At 40.8% G+C, this 22,702-nt stretch overlaps 1 protein-coding gene across 2 annotated transcripts in view; it reads left to right on the forward strand.

Moving 5' to 3' along the window:
- The first annotated feature begins 1,225 nt into the window (after positions 1 to 1,225).
- The window catches only part of LOC121671404 (amyloid beta precursor protein binding family B member 1 interacting protein), a 65,902-nt gene continuing 44,425 nt past the window's right edge, over positions 1,226 to 22,702 (forward strand). Inside the window, exons 1-4 of one of the 2 annotated variants that reach the window (XM_042043004.1) lie at positions 1,226 to 1,332; positions 16,106 to 16,177; positions 18,194 to 18,281; positions 20,135 to 20,427. In XM_042043004.1, the coding sequence (XP_041898938.1) occupies positions 16,106 to 16,177; positions 18,194 to 18,281; positions 20,135 to 20,427 (453 nt within the window). In that variant the 5' untranslated portion in view covers positions 1,226 to 1,332. Of the gene's footprint in view, positions 1,333 to 15,480; positions 15,559 to 16,105; positions 16,178 to 18,193; positions 18,282 to 20,134; positions 20,428 to 22,702 lie in introns of those variants that run through there. The other variant, XM_042043005.1, reaches the window with a different exon arrangement.

Genomic DNA, 22,702 nt, shown 5'->3' on the forward strand with positions numbered 1-22,702 from the left:
ATAATGATACCAAAAGTCAAAAGGAGCAACTGCAAATAAAGTCAGCAAAGAGAATATGCAATATCCATGGAGTCTCAGACTCCCAAGCTCCTCAACTAATAACTGTTTAATAATTATGTGCATGATTTTATGAATGCTGTTTGCCAATTTAGATGTATTTTCATGTGCCTGGCCAAAGAGGAAGCTCTGACCTCACCAAAGACTCTGGTCAATTTTAGCCAGCTTGTCAGTGAAATAATTCGGGTTTTTTTAAATAACATGAGCACAACAATGCACTATTCCCTGAATGCATTCTTAAATATGGCTGAGCTGTCTCAGCTGGAATTTTTCAAAGCAATTACCCCTTAAAGCACTGAAACATATTTGCTGTGCAAAACATGGTGGTAATTTGAAATGCTACCATCCTTCTGCTATAATTATTTTATCTCCAGCAGTGTTGGAGGGAAAAAAAAGTGGCATTTCTTGGCTTCTTTGGAGCAAAATCTGGAATTTTAATACGAATTGCCTGTAAGTGCAAGACTTAGCTGAACTACCTGGTGACCTCTCTAAACTGAAGTAACAGAAGGAGGCAATGGTGACATCTTCACCTTTTTTCACTACACTTTACTGTCAGTGCTTTAGATATATAAGAAAAAATCTGCTAAAGGCATTGTTTTGGCGAAGTTATAGACAACAGGATTTTAAATCAAGAGAGAGGTCTATTTGCACATGGCCTCCATTACTCAAAATCTCTCTTTAACTGAGTGACATCAACCCTTCCAAGACTGCACTGAATTTTCTGACACTTGCTTTTTCTCAGATGGAAACTTCTCGATTTTTTCCCCCCTCCCCATCTTTTTATGGAATTTAAGGTGTTATAAAATCATTTCTACTCCATGAATAACATCCAAGTACCCTTCAAAGTAGCCTTTTCAAAAAGTACGAAATGACATAAAAATGTCATGAAAGCAGATCACTGCCTTACACGTTACAGAAGATGCAGAGTCACAAAAAGAGGGGGGAAAGAAACCCAATTCTGTGTGAAAACGAGAGAGCGCCTGATAGTCCTGTCCAGCCGAGAGCGCCCAGCCCGGCCGGGGCGGCCCGGGAGAGGCCGCGGGGTGGGGAGCGCTGGGGCTGGGCTGGGCTGCCCGGGCCGGCCGGGGATTGCCCCGGGGGATGCGGGCAAAGCAGCGGCCACCGCCTCTGTCCGGGCCGAGGGCGGAGGGCGGCGCTGCGAGCGCGGCGGGGCGGCCCCACTTCCCTCAGGCAGCCCCGGCCCCGCCGAGCCGGGTCAGGTCCCGCCGAGCCGCGCCTCCTCGCAGCCTCCGGAGCTGCCGCCCGCCCGCCAAGGTAAAGCGGACAGGGAGGGATTAGTCGGACCCCCGAGGGCTCCCGGCGCCAGTCCGGGACCCGACGGGGCGGAGGTGTGCGGGGTCCCGCTCGCCGCGGTGAGGAGCCCGGCGGGGAACAGTGGAGCTGGGGTGGGAGGTGCGGCAAATCCCGCTCTGGGCAGCGGGGCGGGAGCCCGCAGAGCGGACAGACCCCGCACACCGGCTTCCCCCGCGGGACAGGGACCTTCCGGCGGCACGCGTGGCCTCGGGGGGCTGAAGCGGGACCGTGGGGTTTCGTGCTGCGGTGCTGGGTCCCGGTGATGGTTGTTCTCCTCGGTAGGGTTAAGCTGGGTCAGACCTTCCCTGTGCCCAGTCCCTGGGGAAAGCGAGTATGAGGTTGATCATTTGCAAGGCAGGGCTGCCGAAGCTTCCCTGTAGCCTCATGAGGCCGGTGGGGATCCCGAGGGACGCACAGGGCCCTGTTTCAGGGTCAGCGTTCGAAAAGTGAAGGCAGGCGGGAGAGAACTGCAGACCAAGCGGGCAGAGAATACCCCATGTAAATGTGCTACTCTATTAGTCTTAAACTAAGCATGTAAGAAAGTGGTGCAGTTACGGCCAAACAGCCAGTAGAGACTTCCAAGGAACAGTTTACATCTCTCTGCTGGTGGTGTCTTTAGCCACATGGTTTAGTGAGAAACTCTTAAGTGTCGCCTGAGTCAGAGAGCGCCCATCCCGCATGATACCCTCGGCTGAATACCACGGAGAAGTAACTGAAATGAAATCTCCACAAGTTTGAGGTGGTTTTTCAATCCCTCGTGCACCAAAAAGAGAAGTTAATAAATCCATTAATCGTCACACTGGGAAGAGGTATCCTGTAGTGTCTTTTAGGCAGCATATGATCCAGCCAGTCTTAACTGTCATTAAAAATTTGATGTAGGAACACAGCCTACAAACAAAATAAGCAAGGTTCCACCAAACTAGCATCTTAACTTTTTGAAGTCACTTCCCACCCGAGACTACTCTGATTCTGTGATTAATTTGTCTCCAGTTTGTCTCTCCCTCTCAGAACTTCGGTTCGCAGAATTTTGGCAGTCACTTTTCCTCTTTGGTTCTAGTTCCTCTTTATGAATTACATGACGTGTGTTTTGTCATCTCTTCCAAACCTGCATCCATCTTATTTCACATATGAAATGTGTTGATTTTACTGTTAATCAATTATCCTGCTGCTGCACAACAGTGATGTAAATGTAGTCAGGGCGTGATGTAGTCCAGTCTGTGTCATTAGAGACAAATAGGTGAGCCCCAGTGCTCCAGAGAGCCTATACTAGTGACCTGCTCCACCTGTGCAGTCTCTTAATCATTTATCTTCACTAAATTTACAGTATTTTTTTTTTCTGGTAACTTTGTAAAGAATACGAATTTAGGTTAAAAAAGTTTTACTTTTTGCTGAAACTCTTTGGTTCTGTTTTTCCCTGTGAGCTTTCTAAGGAGACTATTACATTTAATTGTACTTAATGCTTTGTGCAAGCAAGCATTGCTTAAAAATGGAGATAATTTGGTTTGAAATATGGCATACAAATGTCTTTGGTAGGTTGAGTCAGTGGAGCATTACAGATAACTGAGTGGTCCTTGTTTTATTCTCAGAAAATTCTGATCCATCTGGGAACATACATAACTGGAAAAATGTACTGTCTCTGAAAGGAGACATTTAATCATTCCCTGTGTCTTCTCTTTCTTTTTAAAATACCTCCTGTGGCTATTACAGACTATTCTAGTGTTTGGAGGCAAAATGTGTGATGGTTCAATGTAATTATTGAGTAAATTGTGTTTTAATTGTTCATGCTGGAATTTGTGGTTATCAGTGTGTAGTATCTTCAAGCAGGTTATGATGCTTTTGAAGTGCTGGTTTATTTTGTTATCAAGTCTATTTGTTACAGCAAAGTTTGATTTTTTACAGATCGAAAGTCACTATACTTGGGCAGTGTCTAGTAGATCACATACCATAACTCATGCACCTGTAAATAAGGTGTAACCTTGATCTTTTTTGTAATTTATAAGGACACACATTTGGTAGGCTAACAATTTGCACAAAAGAGGCAACAGTATTAGCAGATGGGCCTGTTGGATGTTGCAACAATTTAAGTCAGTACTGAGCCCCAAGATTTCTTGAAGGTAAAAAAATTACCCAACCCACTAAGGTTTTGCTTTTGCTGTGTTTCACCTTTCCTGATAGAAGAAATGTCTTAAAGCAATAAAAGGAAGAAGAGGCAGAACGCTTTCCTTCTCTTGGTCTGCCGTGAGTGGTGAAGGGACAGCTAGGACTTGGGCAGTCTGTGGATGGAGGGATCACCTATTGAATCTCTTTGGCCCTGCAAAATGTCTGAGAAAACCACCAGTCTGGAGTACTGCTGCAAGTGAGGGAAGGGCTTGCCTTGTTTGAGAGAGGACCCGTCTTCCTTGCAGATTTGTGAACATCTGACCATTGATAAGATGATCTGGGAACATGGATTTTCTTAAAAGCATGCTTCTGTTTCAGAGGTTGCTTTACAGAAATGTAGCTGAATTTCATTTTCCTGTATATTGTTAAGATATCAAGGCCCTTATCCTTTCCTGCTCTCTTTGCAAACTACATGTGTTTTTCTTACCAACCATTTTTTCCATCTTTGGTTGCAGTATATCTTGATTGTTTTGTTGTAGGGTCGGTCTGACCTGTTGTGATGATGACTTCACATGGTCAGATGCTGATTTGGGGTGAAAGTGAAAATAAGACCTGTTATTTGCATGCAGCAATAGGGAAGCTTTGGCTTATTTCCTTTGGAGGGTCTCTGGTGACAATGGTAACTTGCATCCATGCAGACCTTCCAAAACACTTATTGGGCTTTAGAGGCAGGACTCTCCTCATCCAGCTGTACACGTGAGCATTTGAGTCACCCGAGGTTCTGAGTCACCTTTACAGTCTCTTACACAGAAAGGTAGATACTGCTAAAACTTGGTTTGGAGGCCCAGTTTTGGACAGCAACGATGAATCATGCTCTATAAAATTGCCTTCCTTTCCTTTCATTGTCTAAAAAGAGCTTGGGACAACCAGGTCAGATGCAGATGTCATTGTTGTCCAGCCTATTGATCCATGGCTACACTAGATATTAACAGTAGAGCTGCCAGTGTAAAATATGTATCTTGTACTGTGAAAGAAAGAAACTGGGTGCCATGTTCTTCTCAAGTTTCTGTAGGAGACTTTGAGCATCTACAGGAGCATATACGAGGTCGTGTTCCTCACCACCCCTCAGTTTTAATTTATAGTATTGCTTCTGGGTTTTGAATGAAAAGGAAACACAGATGACTTTGATCTGACTTAGTATTTTACTCTGGGAATTCACAAACTAGTTCGGTAATGATAGTTCAGAAAGTTTAGGCCTGTCATTAGTTTCAAAGACTTTCTTCCAATAAACTACCTTTTAGATTTGTGGCTGACTAATTGCTCTCATTTTTTTGCTATGCCAGCCTGCACACAGCAGTTTCTTCTTGTTGAGCATTGATTCAGCATGCTATGAATTTATGCCAAAATAAACAAGGGCTACAGTCATTAGAAGTATTAGGCGTATTTTGGGGAGTAGATGCATTATGAATCCTAGAGGGAGAACAACGTTCAGTGTATATACGAAACAGATTTTTCTCTGCTGCTCCATTTAGAAATGCAACCAAAATCACATCTGATAGAAGTTTTGCACTGGATACATCTCAGTGCATTTCCATTTTTGCTTTCGCTTTGTATTTGCCTGTAATCTAAAGCAGCGGATGTAAAAGTGTGGCATGTGACATCAATATTAAAGGATAAAACTCTCTGTTTCTGCTATCAGTGATGAGCAGACCCTGCATAGTTAATGTCACTACCAACCGAAAGTCCTCAGTTGTCCTCAGACAATTGAACTGATAAAATAAACTTTTTGGTGAATATCTTGTCATTGTACCTACACCTGTCAGGTAGAGTGGGGATGGAAGGGGAGCAAATCTTCCTTTAGCAGCATTTCTGGTCCATCAATCATAGAGAGAATCACAAGCAGCCAAAATCAATCATACAGGCACTCACTGGATGCTTTTGCTGATAAAAATGGCAAATTACCTTCAGAGTGCCCAAGTTTTAGGCAAAATTATGTGTCTGTCTCAAAGGCAACTCACCAGGAAAGGTAGGAAGCTCAGCAGAATGGTCAGTTAACCTGTTGGCATCAAGTCCATGTTGGCAGCAATGAAAACGTGCTCCTTGGTGGCCTTAGTTGATCTGATCATTTTGGTACTCTTACTGCATCTTCAGGTAACCCAGTCTGCAGACACATGATTATTTTACTCTGCCTCAGAGCAAGATTTTGATGTACTTCTGAAGATTTTTCTGGTATTTTCTAACAGTACTGGAAGGCCCCATTCCCTCACTTGCTGTGGGGATTTCACTGAAGCACAGAAATAAGGAGGATTATCAGCCCAAAAAATATTTTTGAAAGGTGATGTGGTTTTTCTGTCTGATTTCAAATTAAAAAAAAAAAAACAAAACAAAAAAACCAGTCAACTACACTTTACTGTTCTCTGTGCTTTTTGATGTGTTTGAAATATCTGCTGTGCATGTGCCTCGGAGGACATAAACTTCTGAGATGTTCTTGAGCTAGCAAGAATACGTGCCAAAAATATGAACACAGATAACATTCCCAAACACTTGTGGTTACAGCTTAGTTTTGTACTTTGGTGACCATATCCTCGTGACTGAGAGGAAGGTGACAGACCTAATTAATGTTTGAGAGAGCAAATACAAATGAGCCAGTGGTTTTGGATGCTAGTTCTAGGAAGGGATTCAACATAAACTTAACTGCAGTTCTGTCCTATAAGGGGCCATGTTCTTACATGAAATTCAGCAAAACCTTTCATATCTGTCACTAGATTGGCCTCTTTTGTCTCCCCTGTGTCGTGGTGGAGGTGCTGTGACCAGATCAGCATTGTTCCATCCCTCCACTTCTAAGGGAAAAAAGAGAGGGAGGCAGTGACGTTTCCTTCTCATGGAAAACCTTAGAGAAATGGAAGAATGGAAATGTCACAAGGTTCTTCTCCTTTTGTGCATTTTCTTCTCATATCTGTTTCTTTGTGCAGTTCAGGGCTCCGTGGGCTGTGACAAAGCAACCACCACCATACCAATACAACATCCTGTCTGTGGTGTCTCCAGGCTTCCACTTTCCTTACAGATCTTCATCTGAAACCCACTGCTTAAAGCTGCTTGTAATCACTGCATTGTATGGACTGAAAGAAGCAAATTTGCTAGGTGAAAAGTTAACAGTGGGCCTTGGAATTGTACCTGACACTTCAGTCAGTTGTAAAACTGAGAAAGATTTATAAAAAAAATCTTCATTTAATTTTTCTACTACTCACTGTTACTGAGCACGGTACTTTGGTGAAATATCTGTAAATTCATATTAAAGCATTATTTGCTTTATTTGATTTTGATAGATGACCTGTGCATGAAACAAGCAGATGGATTCAATAAAATCTTTATAGATTCATCGTTTTGCTTCGCTCTGTTAGAGCATTTTATGTTAGTGTGTTTTCCTTTTTCAGTGTTCCTTTCCCATACCATGTGTGCCATCCCTTAAGCATTTCTGGCAGTAATAAGAACATGTGATTATAAGAAAGAAGATGGTGATTTAGAGCTTTTGCCAATGATAGGTCATAGGAATAAGTTATTTGCATAGGAAGACAGTTGTGTCATGGACCCTTATAGCATATCTTGTGCTTACCTAGTGGCTCATTGTGGGAGGAAGTGAGTGTTAGAAAAGATGAGCCATCGACTCTCCAACCTAGCAGTTCCTGCACTCAAATTTGGTACAGTAACTTTTCTTTCCTTTTTTCCTCTTCCTAAATTTGTGCTATTATTTTCACTATTCCACACTTAACATCCCTTGATTCTATGGGGAATTGAGGAGGGGAAGGATTTTCCCTCATTTTACACCCCTGTATGCCTTCCTTTCTCATCTGTGGGCTTCCTTGTCTGTGGTTTTCTGTTTGTTAGACAATCTGTTAATGTAGGATCAGCCTACTTCATGGACTGTGAAGCTAAACATCAAAACTGCATTATTGTATGTTGCTGGCAATTGTTTAAAGTACAAGACAGTCTCATGTGCAGATACAAAAATGCTGCTAGCAAGGATTTTCTTGCTATTTTCTAAGTCCGTGAGAGACTTTTCTCTCTCACAGAAGAGGTAACAGAGTTATGTAAACAACCAAGCCACCTGCAACCTTGAAAAGTCTTGTTTATGGTATAGTAGAAAAATATTTTGACAATGGATGTTTTAGGGTATTAGCCAATCACCCCCAAGGGGTGGCTGATCCTTGGTCCAATTAGACTATGAAGAAATAAGTCAAGAGTTTGTAAAATAATTAAATAAATCAATCTTGCTGCACAATTCCTGCCTGCTGATCTTCTCTCCTCCTCCTCCCTATGGCTGCGGGACACGGTGATATACCCTAGGGCCCAGGCCTGCGGTAATACTCGTGTTGTCATCTACATTCTGTACAGCAGTGTTGGGTAACAGGAAAAAAACAGGAAGGAAAACATTGCACCAACATCAACAAGCTGCAGATTATGGGAAGGAATGTGGAAACTATAAATTTCTGTTACTCAGGGTTACATTACTCTCTTGCTATTCTGCTCTGCCATCATGGCAGGGAGTGGGAGGAACCTAGAACTGAGGTTCACGTTTTCTGATAACTTGTATGTCTGCAGTTGTTTATACCTGAGTAAAGCTGAAGTAGACACATTATCAACACAAGATGGGCGAGCCTGGATAAGCTGGTGGTTCATGAGCTGAGGGGATACACTTCCACCCAGCCTTTTCCAGGAGAAGGTATGTTGGGGGAATGGAAATATTGTTCCTGTGTGCCATTAATCTGGCACAGAATAGGGAATTGTTTCTTCTACCAGTCTTTGTAAAGGCGTAGGGCTGGAAATATGTCTCCTCCTACCATTTTGTGTTGCCTGTATGGCTCATGAGAAAGTCCCCAGACTGGACCATTCTGCAGTAAATAATTCTGTGACAAAATAAAAAGAAGATGACCAAAACTGTAACTGTAGTTCTGTAATGTTCTTAGGTCCACAGGCCAGACTGAAGCACATTGACTGATGTGAGGATACTGTATAAGAATGAACAGAAGTGGCACTGTTTTGATTTCCATAGAAACAATCCCCTTGTGAGCTGACAGGAAGGTACAAAGTGAAGTTCTGGTACATAGAAATTGCTCCCAAGCTTTCTCCTCCCTGCATCTGTTCTTTACACCAGGGTGGTTTTTTTCTTTGCCTTTCATAAGGTGCTTTTAACTCACAGTTGCCCAGCTGCTTGGGTACATTTGGGATGCATTTTCTGGAGCCCAGGATCCAGACTGTGTCTGTGCCTGAGTTATTTTAGAGAGGATCTTAGTGAGTGAGGGGTCTCACATCCAGCCTGCATGCCATGTCCCTCTACATGCCTTTACCATAGCCACAGGTTAAATGTCCTGTCTTCTCTGCTAACCCTCTCCTCTGGCCTTGAGTAACTTCTTCCTGACATACCGTGAGTAAGCTTTTAGGTAGTCCCTTGTTCCTTTCAGCTTCACTTAAATGAGCCTCAGTGACAATTCACTAATCTTGCCATCCTGCCTCACCCCAAGAACAGGACCCACAGCTGCTCCTCCCAGACACCACTCTCAGCAAGAGTGTTAAAGAAAAAAGTATGTGTTTGGGGAAGTGCATGGGGGGAGAGGGGAAGGCTGGGGAGCACAGAGGTGATGGATGCTGAGTCAGCACAAGTGTAAAATATCAGTGTCATCATTAAAGTGGAATAGTATAGTTTTCAGGTCTATGAAATCTGGGTCTTTTGGACTAATAAAGACTTTTTCCAAAATCATTCCTCACTGCAGGTTTGTTCCTGTAAAACATGTGACTTAACTGTGTATTTCCAAATAGGCAAAAAAGGGAACAAGCTTTCAAGAGGTTTAATTGCATAAATGGCATAGTTAAAATTTATGTGGAACACAAATAGGATGTGTGAGTTTGGGGTGCTCTTACCTAACAACGTTTGTGTTTATATCTGGGTGAGTGATTCTGGAATTAGTAGAATATGAGCTCTAGTACCCCATGTTAACATTAGAGTAGGATTCTCAGTTGACTGTATTTATCTACCATTTTAATTTTAATCCAAAGCCAGATGTGACTCAGTTTTGAACTAATAAGGACACTTTGCAGTTGTACAGTCTTCCTGAAGCTACTAGTGTTCTAGTGTGTCACTTTTATTCCCTCATGAATGGAGTTATAGCATGTCACGCCATCCCTGAGATAAATATGCAGTGTAACTTCAGCTGCAGATAAGCCTCCAGTTATTGGCACACCAAATTTCCCAGAAGAATAGGGAATATTAGTAAAAAAATGCTTTCAGATTTATCAGTGTGTGCAGGCTTTTTATTGAAAAATACCATCCTTATCAATGTTAGGTCAGTACAGACTGGAAGCAGTCTAATTGCTTTTGATCCATTCTTTTCAAAATGTGAGCTAGTGTTAAAGCAGAAGAGTTACAGGGCCATGTTACGTAGGTAAGAAAGAGGAAAGTCAACATGCTAATTGCCAAATCTGGTTGTGATTTTGAAACCTTGGGGTCAGCTGCCGTTTCTATTGTATCACTCCAAAACTTCCATTTCCATTCTTAGTATCTACCAGAATTAGTAACTAATTGGATTGTGTTCCTCTAGGCTTGAATTCTGCAGAAACAGATGTTCTCTTGTACTTTACTTCATAAAAGTGGGCCTAAATGTCTGTTAAGGACTTTTTACTAGATGTGATGGAATAGGTGGTTAAGGAACTTCCATCCTGCCTCACTTAGGTGTACATATATATAGAATACTCATATACTAACTAGTATGTGAGTAGTGTGAGTTTTTCTTGACACCTAACTGTAAAATCACTGTAAGAAACCTAGTTAGATCTATTTCAGACCTGCAGTCAATCTGGCTGGAGGGTTACCCCCAGCAACAGCTAGCATCGTGTACTTCAGAAGGAGTCAGGAAATCTTGTGCTGGAAGGTATGGTGTAACCTGTCTATCATGGAAGCTTTACTCTGGTTCCAAACTGGTGGAGCCTTTATTTTAGGTCGTAAAACATGAGGTTCATCATGTTGCGGTTCTCTGCAATACTAACACTTCTAGCTATAACTACATGCAGAGAAAACCAACTCCTCAGCTTGCTTACTCACCAGTTGTGATGATGAGTTTCACAGTTACACTGCACATTTCCCTGGACCAGTTATTCAGACTTTCATTTACTATTTCATTGATTTTGTGTTACAAGTCAGGATGAAATGGTGATTCAGTAACTTTCCCCTAGGTTTTGATGCATTTTTTTAATCACAGTAGTTTCCCATCTGTTTTCTGTGACAATCAGTTACCCTCTTTCCAGCTTTTCACTTTATGGCGGGACTCTGTCACTTTCATTAACACTTCCCTAGTTTTCTTCCTTTTTTCTGTCTTTGCTATGTGCTTTCAGCTATGGGATGATCTACTTTGCGTAGTCTGTAGTATACAAGGGTGAATCTCTGATTTGAGCAATTTACTCACTGGGCTACTGGTGTGTCTCTCTAAAATGTTAAAGCTTTCTTCATTCCACTCCAGAAATCATTTAAGCATTAAGCAATAGCAGGAAGTTGCAATGCTGGTAGTGGTCATCTGGATAGTTAAACAGTGTTCATTTTGGTGGTCCTGGTACTCGGACACTTACACACTGTAGTGCAGGCACTAGGACCTGAAGGTGTGTTTTTGATGTTTCTATGTGACTTGTCAAAATAGACTTCATATATTTTTATCTCTGCTATTTACGTATGTTGCAGTTTAAGAACAGCAGCAATACTTTGAATGTGTCTGTGACTGTTCGCCAGATCACTAAGTGGGCTCGTTCCTAATACTGTTCATAGCTCAATACTGTTCATTACTGACTCCACTCTAAGTCTTTATCTTCTGACCTCATGCTGTACCTCATTCCTTTTTTGTTGTACTCCTTTGGTTGGTTAAACTGCATCAACTCTACTGAGACTGCGTTGCAGAGATAATAATCTTGGTATTTCCTGTTCAGTTTCACAGGGCATTTCAGCTTGTTTCCCGACTTTCAAGTGTAGAAGCCCTTTTTACCATGTGACTTAGACCACTCTTCCTGTGAAAAGGGCCTACCTTTGAGTATTTCTCAGAGCTATCAGATACTAAAATACTAACAGTTCAAACTCTGCTTGGTATAGTACCCTATCTTGGGGGCTTTTTATGTACACTGTATGGTCACTTTGTCAGATTTCATGATATTTTTAAATAGGTTCTTTTTTCTTTTTTAAGCAGGGTGAATTTTATACCACTGTTTTACTCTTCCTTTGTTAGCTGCCTACTGAGTGTTAAAGATTCTATCAAACAATTCAATTTCCTATCTAAATTGGGAAGGTAAAAAAATTAATAGGTCCAGTGGGTCTGGAGGGCTTCTGGTAAATGGTGGGGTGAATTAATGAGTCAATATTTATGTATTACATAAACCTGTGAGGGCTTAATTATACATAAACTAAAAGAGACTTGGTGGTTAGAATAGCAAGTTGAAGAGAAAATGTCCCAACCTCTTAGATATACAGTATGAGAAACGTAGGAGTATTAAATAAAATAAAATTTTAAAAAAGGTTTTTATGAGAGCTTAGTGAAGATTTGAGAATGCAAAACTGGGGGAAATAAAAGACAAAGAGTACTTTTAACTGTGCTACTTCAAAAGGTGGCGCAGAAGGCATCAGTTTGAAAATCAGTCACTTCAAAAATACATTGTTTCACATATATGCCTTCCCATGAAGCTCTTCGCAGCTTGTTTATTCGTGAAACTGCAATTTCCTCATTTTATTTCAATTCTGATTCTTTTCTCTGCTTAAAATCTTATACATAATATGGGAAATTTACTGCAAAAGTTTGGTTTGGGGTTTTTTTTCTGTTCGGTTTGCTGTAGTTGATAGTGATTTTAAGAGTTCCTAGTATTAGTACAAAATAGAGAAAACCCTGAATTGAGTATGAAACTCAGTTTTTTCATCTGGGCACTTTGGTAAATCTTTTCCCTTCTTTTGTTAATAACAGCTCATACACCTGCACATTTCACCTTGATTTTCTGGTTTGAATAAGTTCCAGGCTATTTATAAAATTCAGAAAAATTTGCTGATAAAAAATGAGGCAACATCCAACAGGATAATTTCCAAATTTGAAAATTTTTTTGTCTGTTTATTCCTATTGTGGCAATCAAATAAAAGAAATGGAAACAAGTGTGGAGAGAAGTCAAAGAGGAGGAGAATGGATGGACATTCTTTTACAATTCCATGTTATGGGGACTCACTTTACTATCTTTAGTTTTTCTAGCTCTTGACAAGGTCTTTGGTGAGTATGTAGAGTTCTTATACCAATTTAAGAGATCATTCAGTGTGTTTTAACATTAAAAAATTTCCGGTGTATTTGTTGATTATGATAATAATTTTGTCTTTCTAAACCCAATCAATAAAAATTCAAAAGAAAATAAAATACGAGTAGAGGCAGTGGCTTGCTGGCTTGATGACAACATGACTAACTATCTTTTTTCTGTTGTTGTTAATTATTGAAGAGGGTCCCTAGGTTTGATTTTTTCATTTTTAGACAGTTTTTATACTTCTCTTGGTAAGAAGTTGCAACTGGTTGCAACTCGAGTAATTTTTTGCCGCTTTAATATTTCTATTGTGTAAAAATATAGTAAAGAGGATTTCACTTTGTCAAAAGAACTTGTATCAAGATCTTTTCCTGAAAGTTGATCTAGCTAGTGCTTAAAAAAAATCCACCAAAAACATACAAATAGCTAGAACTGATAAGATTTCCTTAGAAGATATTTTGATCTCCTAAACGAGAAAACAGGAAAACATAAAATTATTCGGTATTATTTAAACACTGATGAGGTACTTGTCAGTATGAACTGCATCTTCATTTTTTATCACCTAACAAATGTATCTTCACTCTGCCTGATCAAATAAGTGCTGTTTTATCTAGCCTTTCTATGAAAATTGATTCTCCAAGTGCCAGGTGTGTAGGAAGCTACACAGCTGTTGACTCAAATAAATGAATTAAGATTCAGTAATCATATGCCACCCAGCATACTGCTGAGTCTGCAAAACCAGAATGTTGTGTACGAGGTTCTGTACGATAAGCGTGATACAGAGAGAGTGAACCATCCGGTGGGGATTTGTCAGCTGGAAAGGAAGCAGATAATATGACTTTAATTCTCCCTTTGCTCAGTCCTGTGGGGTGTTTGTTCCATTACTTGGGCAGAGCTCTGCCATCTCTACTGCTGGGCTACGGCTGCCCTCAGCCCTGTCAACCACATCCTGTTTAAATGTTTTTAAGAGTATCCAGTTCCCAAATCTTTAAGTCTTTGATTTCTGGGATCTGAGAGAAACATGAAAGTTCAAAATTCAGTTCTTGGTTACCTGTGCCTTGTTCAGTTACATCATAGTTCTCAAACAGATACTGACTATAGGGTTCAGTGGCCTTTATAATTTATCCATGAAATAGTTACATGACTCAAGATGCTCCATTAAAGGAAAAGCATTAAGACTGAAGAGTGGGATACTTGCTGGTTTTCTTTTCTTACCAGTCTTTATAGTCATTAGAGTTGTTGCTGTCCTCAGTTGATTGCTTTCTTGCATCAGCCTGGTCCTCATCCTGTGAGGTGGTTGGTTGGTTGTGTGCTGTGGTTGGTTGCCTTTGGCTGGCTGCCAGATGCTTACCAAGCTGCTCTATCACTTCCCCTCCTCAGCAGAACAGGGAGAGAAATTACAGGGAAAGGTCATGGGTTGAGGTATGGGAGGGAGATCACTTGCCAACTACCATTGAGCAAAACAGGCTCAACATAGGGAAATTAATATATTGCCAGTTAATAAAATTATGGGACAATGCAAAATAAGAAGAAAATGAAAAATATCTTTACCCCATCCTTCCCTTCTTTCCAGGTTTAGCTTCACTCCCAACTCTTCTACCCCTACCCACTCAAGTGACACAGGGGGATAGGGAATGAGTTTGCAGTCAGTTCATAATGCTTTGTCTCTGCTGCTCCTTCCTCCTCACACTGTTTCCCTGCTCCAGCATGGGGGCCCTCCCAAGGGAGACAGTCCTTCATGAACTTCTCCAACATGGGATCTTTCCCCAGTTCTTCAACAACTGCTCCAGCCTGGATCCTTTCCACAAGGTAGAGTCTTAGAGGAACAGCCTGCTCTGGTGTGGGTCCCCCATGGAGTCACAGGTCCTACCAGAAAACCTGCACTGTGTGGGCTCCTCTCCACAAGCTGCAGTTCCCACCAGGAGCCTATTCCAGTGTGGCACACCATGGCCTGCATCTTCATTCAGGGCATGTCCACCTGCTGTGGTGGGAGGTCCTCCACAGGCTGCAGTATGGATATCTGCTCTGGCATGGTACTTCATGGGCTGCCAGGGAACAACTTGCTTCACCATGAGCTTCACCAGGGGCTTCACACATGGCCTGCAGGGGAATCTCTGCTCTGGCATCTGGAACATCTCCCCTGCCTTCAATACTGACTTTGGAGTCTGCAGGGTTATTTCACTTACATTTTCCCGCTGCTCTTTTGCAGCTGCTGTGCAGCTTTTTTTACCCTTTCCTAAGTGTGTTGCCACAGAGGTGCTGCCAGCACCACTGATGGATTCAGCTTTGGCCACCAAGTCCATCTTGGAGCCAGCTTGAACTACTGTCCCTCTCTGACATGGGAAGAGCTTCCTTCTCACAGAAGTCACCTCTGCAGCGCCCCTCCCAAAACCTTGTCAGAAAAACCAATACAGGTGCACACAAACCCAGAGAACCAATAGGACTACTTACATGTTTAAAGTTTGGCCCTAGTTTGAACCCTGGTTTTATGAGTTCAATACCACAGTTCTCAATCCTTTGCAGGCTTGAGAACAACTCTTAAAAAAATGATGTTTCTAGTTCTTGTCTCTGGTAGTGTTCCATGGCAGACATCCTTTTACACTGCTTCTTTCCCTACAAAGGAACAGATTTATGAGGAAGAGGATTATAACAGAAGCTGTGTCTGATGACCAGTGTGTGATCCTGTCCTCACACCACCCTCTTGCAACAAGTGTTGCCATTGGCTGTCACGCAGCATCTACCCATTTTCCTTGTCTCAGTGCCCTCCCTCAGATGTCTTGAGGTTAGGTAAGACTGGAGTTCTTGCAGTGCAGTAATATTTGAAAGAAAAAGGGAGAAATAATCGAGCCAAAAAGTTGGTTATATACCTAATCATAACCTGGTTTTACACTAGATAACACCCAATAAACTCTGTAGTATTAGTTATCTAAGCCAAAGAAAGAAGGTTTTCAAGATGAAACATTCAGGAATTTCTCGGCATCACACTTTGTTTCCCTCTCTATCTCTCATTGGCTACGTTTTTTTTGATGTTTTACATACAGCCATGATTTATTAGCTGGTGACTTAATATGAAATGTAAACGATAAAAGGAGGTCATTGGCACTTCTGATGAGCGTAGATCTGAAGTGTGGTTAAGCATATACAGGATAGAGGTTCTGAACTGTCAGTAGTTACTTCTAAGGTATGTATTCAGGTTTTTGCAAGTCATGAGCACTTGTTTTAAAGTTATTTATGAACACAATATAAAAGAGCATTGTATATCTTCTGGTTTTGACCATTGCTGGCTTTGAAATGAACTTCTGATGATTTCTTGTTTGTGGATTTTTTCTTTCAGATGGAGCAAACCTGTGATGATATAGATGAAATGTTCAGCAATTTACTTGGGGAGATGGACATGCTGACTCAGGTAAATAATTCTGTTTTTCCATCAAGATTAGAAAAATAGCTATTATGTGTTAGAGAAAAGAGGGAACTTTTCTACATTTTTCATGCACTTCCACTCTGAATAAATACAGTTACATTTTTCTGGTAAACATTCAACTAAATTTCTCTGCTCAATAGTTAAAACAAGTGGCCTGAAGAATAAAGTAATATCAGTGCAGAGTAGGTTGTTAAAAAGACCTAACTGCTTGTGAAAGACATTCTCTGAAAAAACCCCAGCCCCGCAATTTAAATTCCTCTGGACTCGGTCCAAAGAAATTAAAGGATTCTGTGAAAACAGGAAGAGTTTAAGTCTAACTTTTCAGGTATGAATGCTTAGCATACATGGGTAAATGGGATGTAGCCTGAGTGTTGAATGTGAACTTTGGAAATGAAAGCAACATTTTGAATCTATGCTTAAAAGTAATCTTTAGATATGGCAAAATATTGAGCTGCAGTGAGGGTGGCATTGAAGAATTCATAGAGATATAATTGCCAATGCAGAATACAGTCTTGAGAGTATAAAACAGCATGAGCCTTTTCCTAAAGCTCTAGTAATGAAATACTTCCTGCAAAAGCTGATGAAAGGAGAATTTTTATTTCTAGAAAAAATCTACAAAGGGAATAAATTTGTTGTATTTTAATAAATGCATGGTTGAAAACACTTAAGTTGTCACGTTGGATGTGTGAGTTTGGTTACAGCCTTTGTTTTGAGGGGGTCTTTCTTGATGAATCCCAGTGCTTGACAAATTAAATACCAGTAATTCTGAGGCACAGAATAGAAATTGTGTTTAAACTGGGTGAAAGCCAAGATTTCACATGGCGTTCTTAGCTGTCAAATCACAATACTTTGTCCCTTGGTAGCCTTTCTGCTCTTTAAGGACTTTTTAAAATTGTGGATATTTATTTTATATATGTTTGTATTTATATAAAATAGGGAGGGATTTATGGTAATCTCATTTCATTATTAGGCCTTCACAGGAGCAAAAGACTCCTTGTCACAGATTTTACCTCCTCAGATTGGACACAGCACTGTTACAAGTGCAAGTGATGCAAAGAGTGTAAGAGAGTGAGCCTCTTGTCTCTGTGCTCTCTGGTGCAGTACTGGGTGGGAAGGAGTGTTCCTGATATGGAGACAGGCTTCTCCTCCTCTCTAACGTTCTGGTATCACCTCTCACATCAGCTTTGTATGGGACAAGGAGATAGGGGTGTCTGAAAGCTTGAAGACTTTCAGTTAACTGAGTTGGATCTGTTAATTCCCTCAGACTCTTAACTTTCAAAACAAGACTGTAGATTCGTTTTTCACACTTTTTTACCAGTCTGTCTGTTCCTAAAGTAAGTGTAAATGATAGGTGCATGCAGAGATACCTTTACATGGCACAACAGGGCTGAAAAAGAAATGCAAATTCAGAATTGGCCTTTTCTGCTGCAAACTAGGAATTCTCTATTTACACAGATTTGCAGTTTACATTGCAACAGCATGGGGTTTTCTTTGTTCTATTTGGGTTTGGGTTTTTTTCAAACAACAGGAGAAAGCAACAGCTAGGTTTCATTTATATTAGTAAATAAAGCACTCTGGAAAGAAAACGATACTGTGGCTCAAATGTGTACACAGCTAAACTCTTTCCACACCCTCCTTCAGAAAACCCAAGAAAGCTAAAAATCAGTCTGGCTTTGCCCACTGTCTCGATTAGAAACAGTCCAGTTCTCTGCTGTTCCCCACACCAAGCCCAGGTGTTGCCTGACAAGAGTTGCTGCCGTCATGGATCGACATTGGATTGAGAAGCATGCAAAACCCTTGCCTTGATTGTGAGACAGTGCTTGAACCCTTGTCCTGGCCCTAGTTAGTTTACCAGTCTAACGTACTCTCAGAAACCAGTGTGTGTCATTCTATTCCTTGAAGAAGAATTGATTAGATAAGTTCAGGTAATTGATTTTCAAATGTTAATGTATGTAGTAGTAATTGTATCATCAGATACTTGTTTTTCTTCTATCTTAACAGAGTTTAGGAGTGGAGACTGTACCACCTCCATGCCCCAAAGAGTCCAACAATGAATTTAGCTTTACAGTTGGTTTTAAAGATCTAAATGGTAAGTAGCTGAAAGGACTCTTTCATGCCTTTTATGCTTACTTAAAATACCTTACAGCAATAAATGAGAAGAAAATCTTTACATATCCTTGATCAAAAACCCCAAACCAAACAAAAGGACCCTGTTTTGCTGGAGGAGGGGGGTATATTTTTGTGTCTCAATTTAGGAAACTCCAAAAGGAACAATTTTTTGGAGCATTACTCAGTTTAAGTAGAAGTCAGACTTTTAAAAATGTCTTGGTATAGAGGAAAACAAAAATGAGAAGTCTCCCAAATAACTTTCTAAAATGTAACCTTTTTAATGTAAAGATTTAACTTGGTGGAAGACGAAGTTTCCCAGTGTGATGTCAGAGCTGCGTAAACATTTCTGTCCAGTGGAAGTATCAGCTTCAGCTGCTTCCACTTTTCTGTGCTTATTCTCGTTTTGGTTTCCACTGTCACTTTTGCATGTACAGCTGCTTGCTGAGGCTGTATGGCTAACCAAATTAGGTGATTTATCTGAGTTTGAAATAAGAACCCTCCCTTTGATTTTGTTTGTGATTAAGGTTTTTTTTCCTTTTCCTTTTGTGTTTTTTGTTTGTTTGTTTGTTTTTTTTGTTTGTTTGTTTGTTTGTTTTTTTTTTTTTTTGACTGAGGGCTGGTTGTTTGCATTAGCCTGAGTTGGTGTTAACCTCTGGTTTTGTCCCAGGATCAGTTCCCTGTCAGGCTTCCTAAAGACTCTACCAGCAAAGTGGGTAGAACTATGTTAATAGAGAAGATCATAAGCCAACTTTCTCCCTGTAAAGAAAAACTTATTAAATACTATATTAATGTAACAGGGAGAGCAGAGTAAACAGAGATGGCCTAGTGACATGTTCACACTTAGTCTGATGAATGACCTATTCTTTATTGAACTAGATTAGCATTTTTGAGTATCTAATTCAATGCTCTCCATTCCTCTCAAAATCTCACTTAAAAGTTTTCCCAGTTTGTGATTTATTTATTTCTTAACTGGACTCTTCAAAGAGATTTAGATCACCGACTGTTCAATCTTAAAAGAACCCTTCTCTTTTAGAAAGCTAAATCATCCTACAGGGTTTTACTCCACAATATCTCTTACACCATGGCTAGTTCAAACAACCTCAAATTACATACAAAGTTCTGGTATAAGATTTTATCTTATACTCTGTCAGAGTAGAAAACAGAAAGAAGTTACAGTGTTTCTATCTGGTTTATAAGATGCTTTTAAAGGAAACTTTCTAGTTTGTTCCTTGCTTAAAGGCTCCTCAAAAGCTTGTGTGTGAGGGACCACCCATGTAGTATGTCACAGATCACAGAATTACTGATGTGCTACAGATGATACCATGCAGTTTCTTGTGTGTTAGAATTCTTTGATTCTGCTTCATGTAATTTTGTGTAGAATAGTAATAATATATGGAGGTATTCTTAATCTAGGCCTCAGTTACATGGTTTGTTGTGTGCCGTGCCGAAACTTGCTGAGCATTTATGTATGCACTTACAGCCTAATGGGAGCTCATGGAATTTCTGACAACCATATCACTAAGCATGTTACCTGGTAACCATGGCCTCAGGGCCATGTTTTGTAACATCATAAGGGCCTGAGACTGTATCACTGGAACTGAAGCTTCCTGTCCTGTTTAGTTTGTATTCGTAGAGTTCCTTGTACTCTAAACTTCAGTATGACCAGATTAATGGTTGTTCCGAAAGCACATTTATTTCTTGAACCCATGTAAAATGTTGTTTCCTTTCCCATAACCCTGTAACCATGCCTTCTGCAATTTAGTCTCTGCTGAACTGGAAACAGTGCTTTGCATTGCACTCACTCTCTGACACAGTTTGTGGTTTTCTTTACAGAATCACTAAATGCCCTAGAGGACAAAGACCTGGATGCTTTAATGGCTGATCTTGTAGCAGACCTAAATGATGTTGAACAGAAAACTTTACAAGCCCAGAAAACTCCTTCTTCCAACCAGCAAAGTACAGTCACTCAGCCTTCAACAGGCTTGAATAGTGACATTTATTCTAAAGTAAGTCCCTATGTTACCGTTACTGGACAGTTGGGGGATGATTTGCCTCCTCCACCTCCAGAACCTGAATCAGACCTTCCACCAGCACCGCCACCACCTCCTCCTGAGCCACTTACCCAGGTAAGTCTGGGTGGAACCTTATTCTAAGCATTCACTAGTTCTTGTCAGTTTGCAAGTGATATTTGGCACTGGAACACCAGTGGATCTCCCAGGTAGATACATCTTGGGAAGATTCTGCAATGATGAAACATGCATGAACTCTAGAATGAAATTTCTATTGCTGTGGCCTTAGCATAGTCTGCCCATTCCTTGACCTATTACCCATTCCTTCATCTTTCTAATCATTTTGATAGCCCAGTACAGGCATAAATCATTGCAAATGGTTTATTGTAACAGAAATATTAAGAAAACAGAAATATTAAGAAAATTTATCACTGACATTTTAAGAAGCACTAAACAGTTAGTATCTTCTTACAGAGAACTTGGTTTTGGCATCAATGCTAAGTATGGTCAAAGATCTTCCCACTTTGTGAAGATGTCACTGTGTGTGTTCATTGCAGTCTTGTGCTGTTTGTACTGATGAGAAAATTCTGTGGATGTTTCCCAGCTCCATCCCTGGCCTAAGTGATTTCTTGCAATAGGAAGAGCTGTTCAGTTGTGTAAAACTCAGCATTTGCTAGGTGACCAGGTGCAGGGATGAGCACAAGAAGTACTTCTCCTAATCCTAACACGGAATCACTCTGCTCTTCTTTGTCTTGTCTTGGAAGGAAGTATTGGAGACAATCTGCAATAGGGGAAAAATGCTCTTAAGAGGTGCCAAAGTTATCAGTAGGTACCTATTTATAACTATTTACAAATTACTGGCTTATCTGTATCTTAAAATTTCAGACTTATCACAATCTCCTCCTTGCAGAGGTGTTTTAACAACTGAAATAAAATGTGATATTTGTAGTATTTTTTTGATGTGAGGTTGTGGAGAAGCAGATAATAGAGAATTCTGCCCTGTCACAGCCTTGCAAGGAGAAGAGAAGGCATTAACAGCGTGATGCAGCCCCAAAAAAATTTAATCTGAAATCATGAAATATACAAATATATTTCTTTCAGTATTCATGCTCATAGTAACTATGATTGAGAGAAGATATTTACATTTGGGGAATGGAAATATTTTAGGGAACATGAAAAGTATCAGTCAGTTTTGCTTAAAAGCATGGTCAATTCATTGCTGTTTAAAAACCCACACAAACTGAATATGAGTCATCTCAGCATCACTGCTGCCCCTGTGTTTGGAATCATACAGCAGATATATTCAGCAAAAGGAACAGAAAATTGGATAGGAAGGGAACCTTTCTGATGACATAACAAGTGATCCACTGGATAAAGCTTCATTTGATGCATAGTACCTTTTAGTGCTGTTTGAAGACTGAAACTCATGAACATGTGGGAGAAGCTTTGCCATTTTTCTGCATCTCAAAGATAATAGTTAACTTCCCGTCTTAAAGGAATATCAACATTTGCGAAGTATCAGCTAAACACCTTCAGAGGCTGAAGTATTTTATTTAACTAGAATGACTGATATAGAGGAGATGCTATCAAGATGAGTTCTATCCATTTCCTTCAAACATTCCCCATCTTGATTTAGACTCATGATCTTTAAGGAAGTAGCAAGCTTCTAAGTAGTCTGGTTTGTAAGCTGACAAGTGTGGTCTGGAAAGGTAGCTGGTTAGGTGCGCTGAGACTGGCCAGAGTCAAGGGCTAGTAGTCAATGGTTTGCTGGCCGGTAGCAAGTGGGGTCAGCACTGGGATTTATACTGTTTAACTTTTTCATCTGTGACCTGAGTGATGACATAAAAACCCACCTGTGGATGTTCTGAAGATGCTTTTAATTGAGGGCACTGATTGTCATGATCAGTCGCAGACCTTCAATGCAAGGGAACTGGAAACATGAGGACTAGGCCAGCAAAACTCTCAGAAACCCAGCAAGGTACAAGGTCCTGCACCCGGGCTGTAATAACCATTTGTACAGTTTGAGAGATGGCAGGCTGAGCAGCAGCCCTGCTGAAAAGGAGATCCTGCTGGATACCACAGTGAATAAGAACCATGAGTGAAAGATCATCTCAGTAGAGGAAATCGGCCTCTGTTGGGAGGAGTATGGCAAACAAACGGAGAGAGTTACTGTTCCTTTCTCTTGGCACTGGTGGGCCCACTCCTGGAATACTGCACTCCATTCTAGGTGTGGAGATACTGGAGAGTGTCCAGCAGAGAGCTGGTGGAATGGCCAGAGGTGTGCAGTGATCAGGGGCCAGCAAGGACAGGCTGAGGGAGCTGGGCTTGTTTAGTCTGACAGAGGAGGCTGGGGAGGGATCTAATGACAGCCCAAAAATGCCTGAAGGGCAGA

Source organism: Corvus kubaryi, unplaced genomic scaffold (genome assembly GCF_017639235.1).
Source record: "Corvus kubaryi isolate FWS band 111438036 unplaced genomic scaffold, C.kubaryi_AGA036_p1.0 37398, whole genome shotgun sequence".
NCBI classification, from domain to species: Eukaryota; Metazoa; Chordata; class Aves; order Passeriformes; family Corvidae; genus Corvus; species Corvus kubaryi.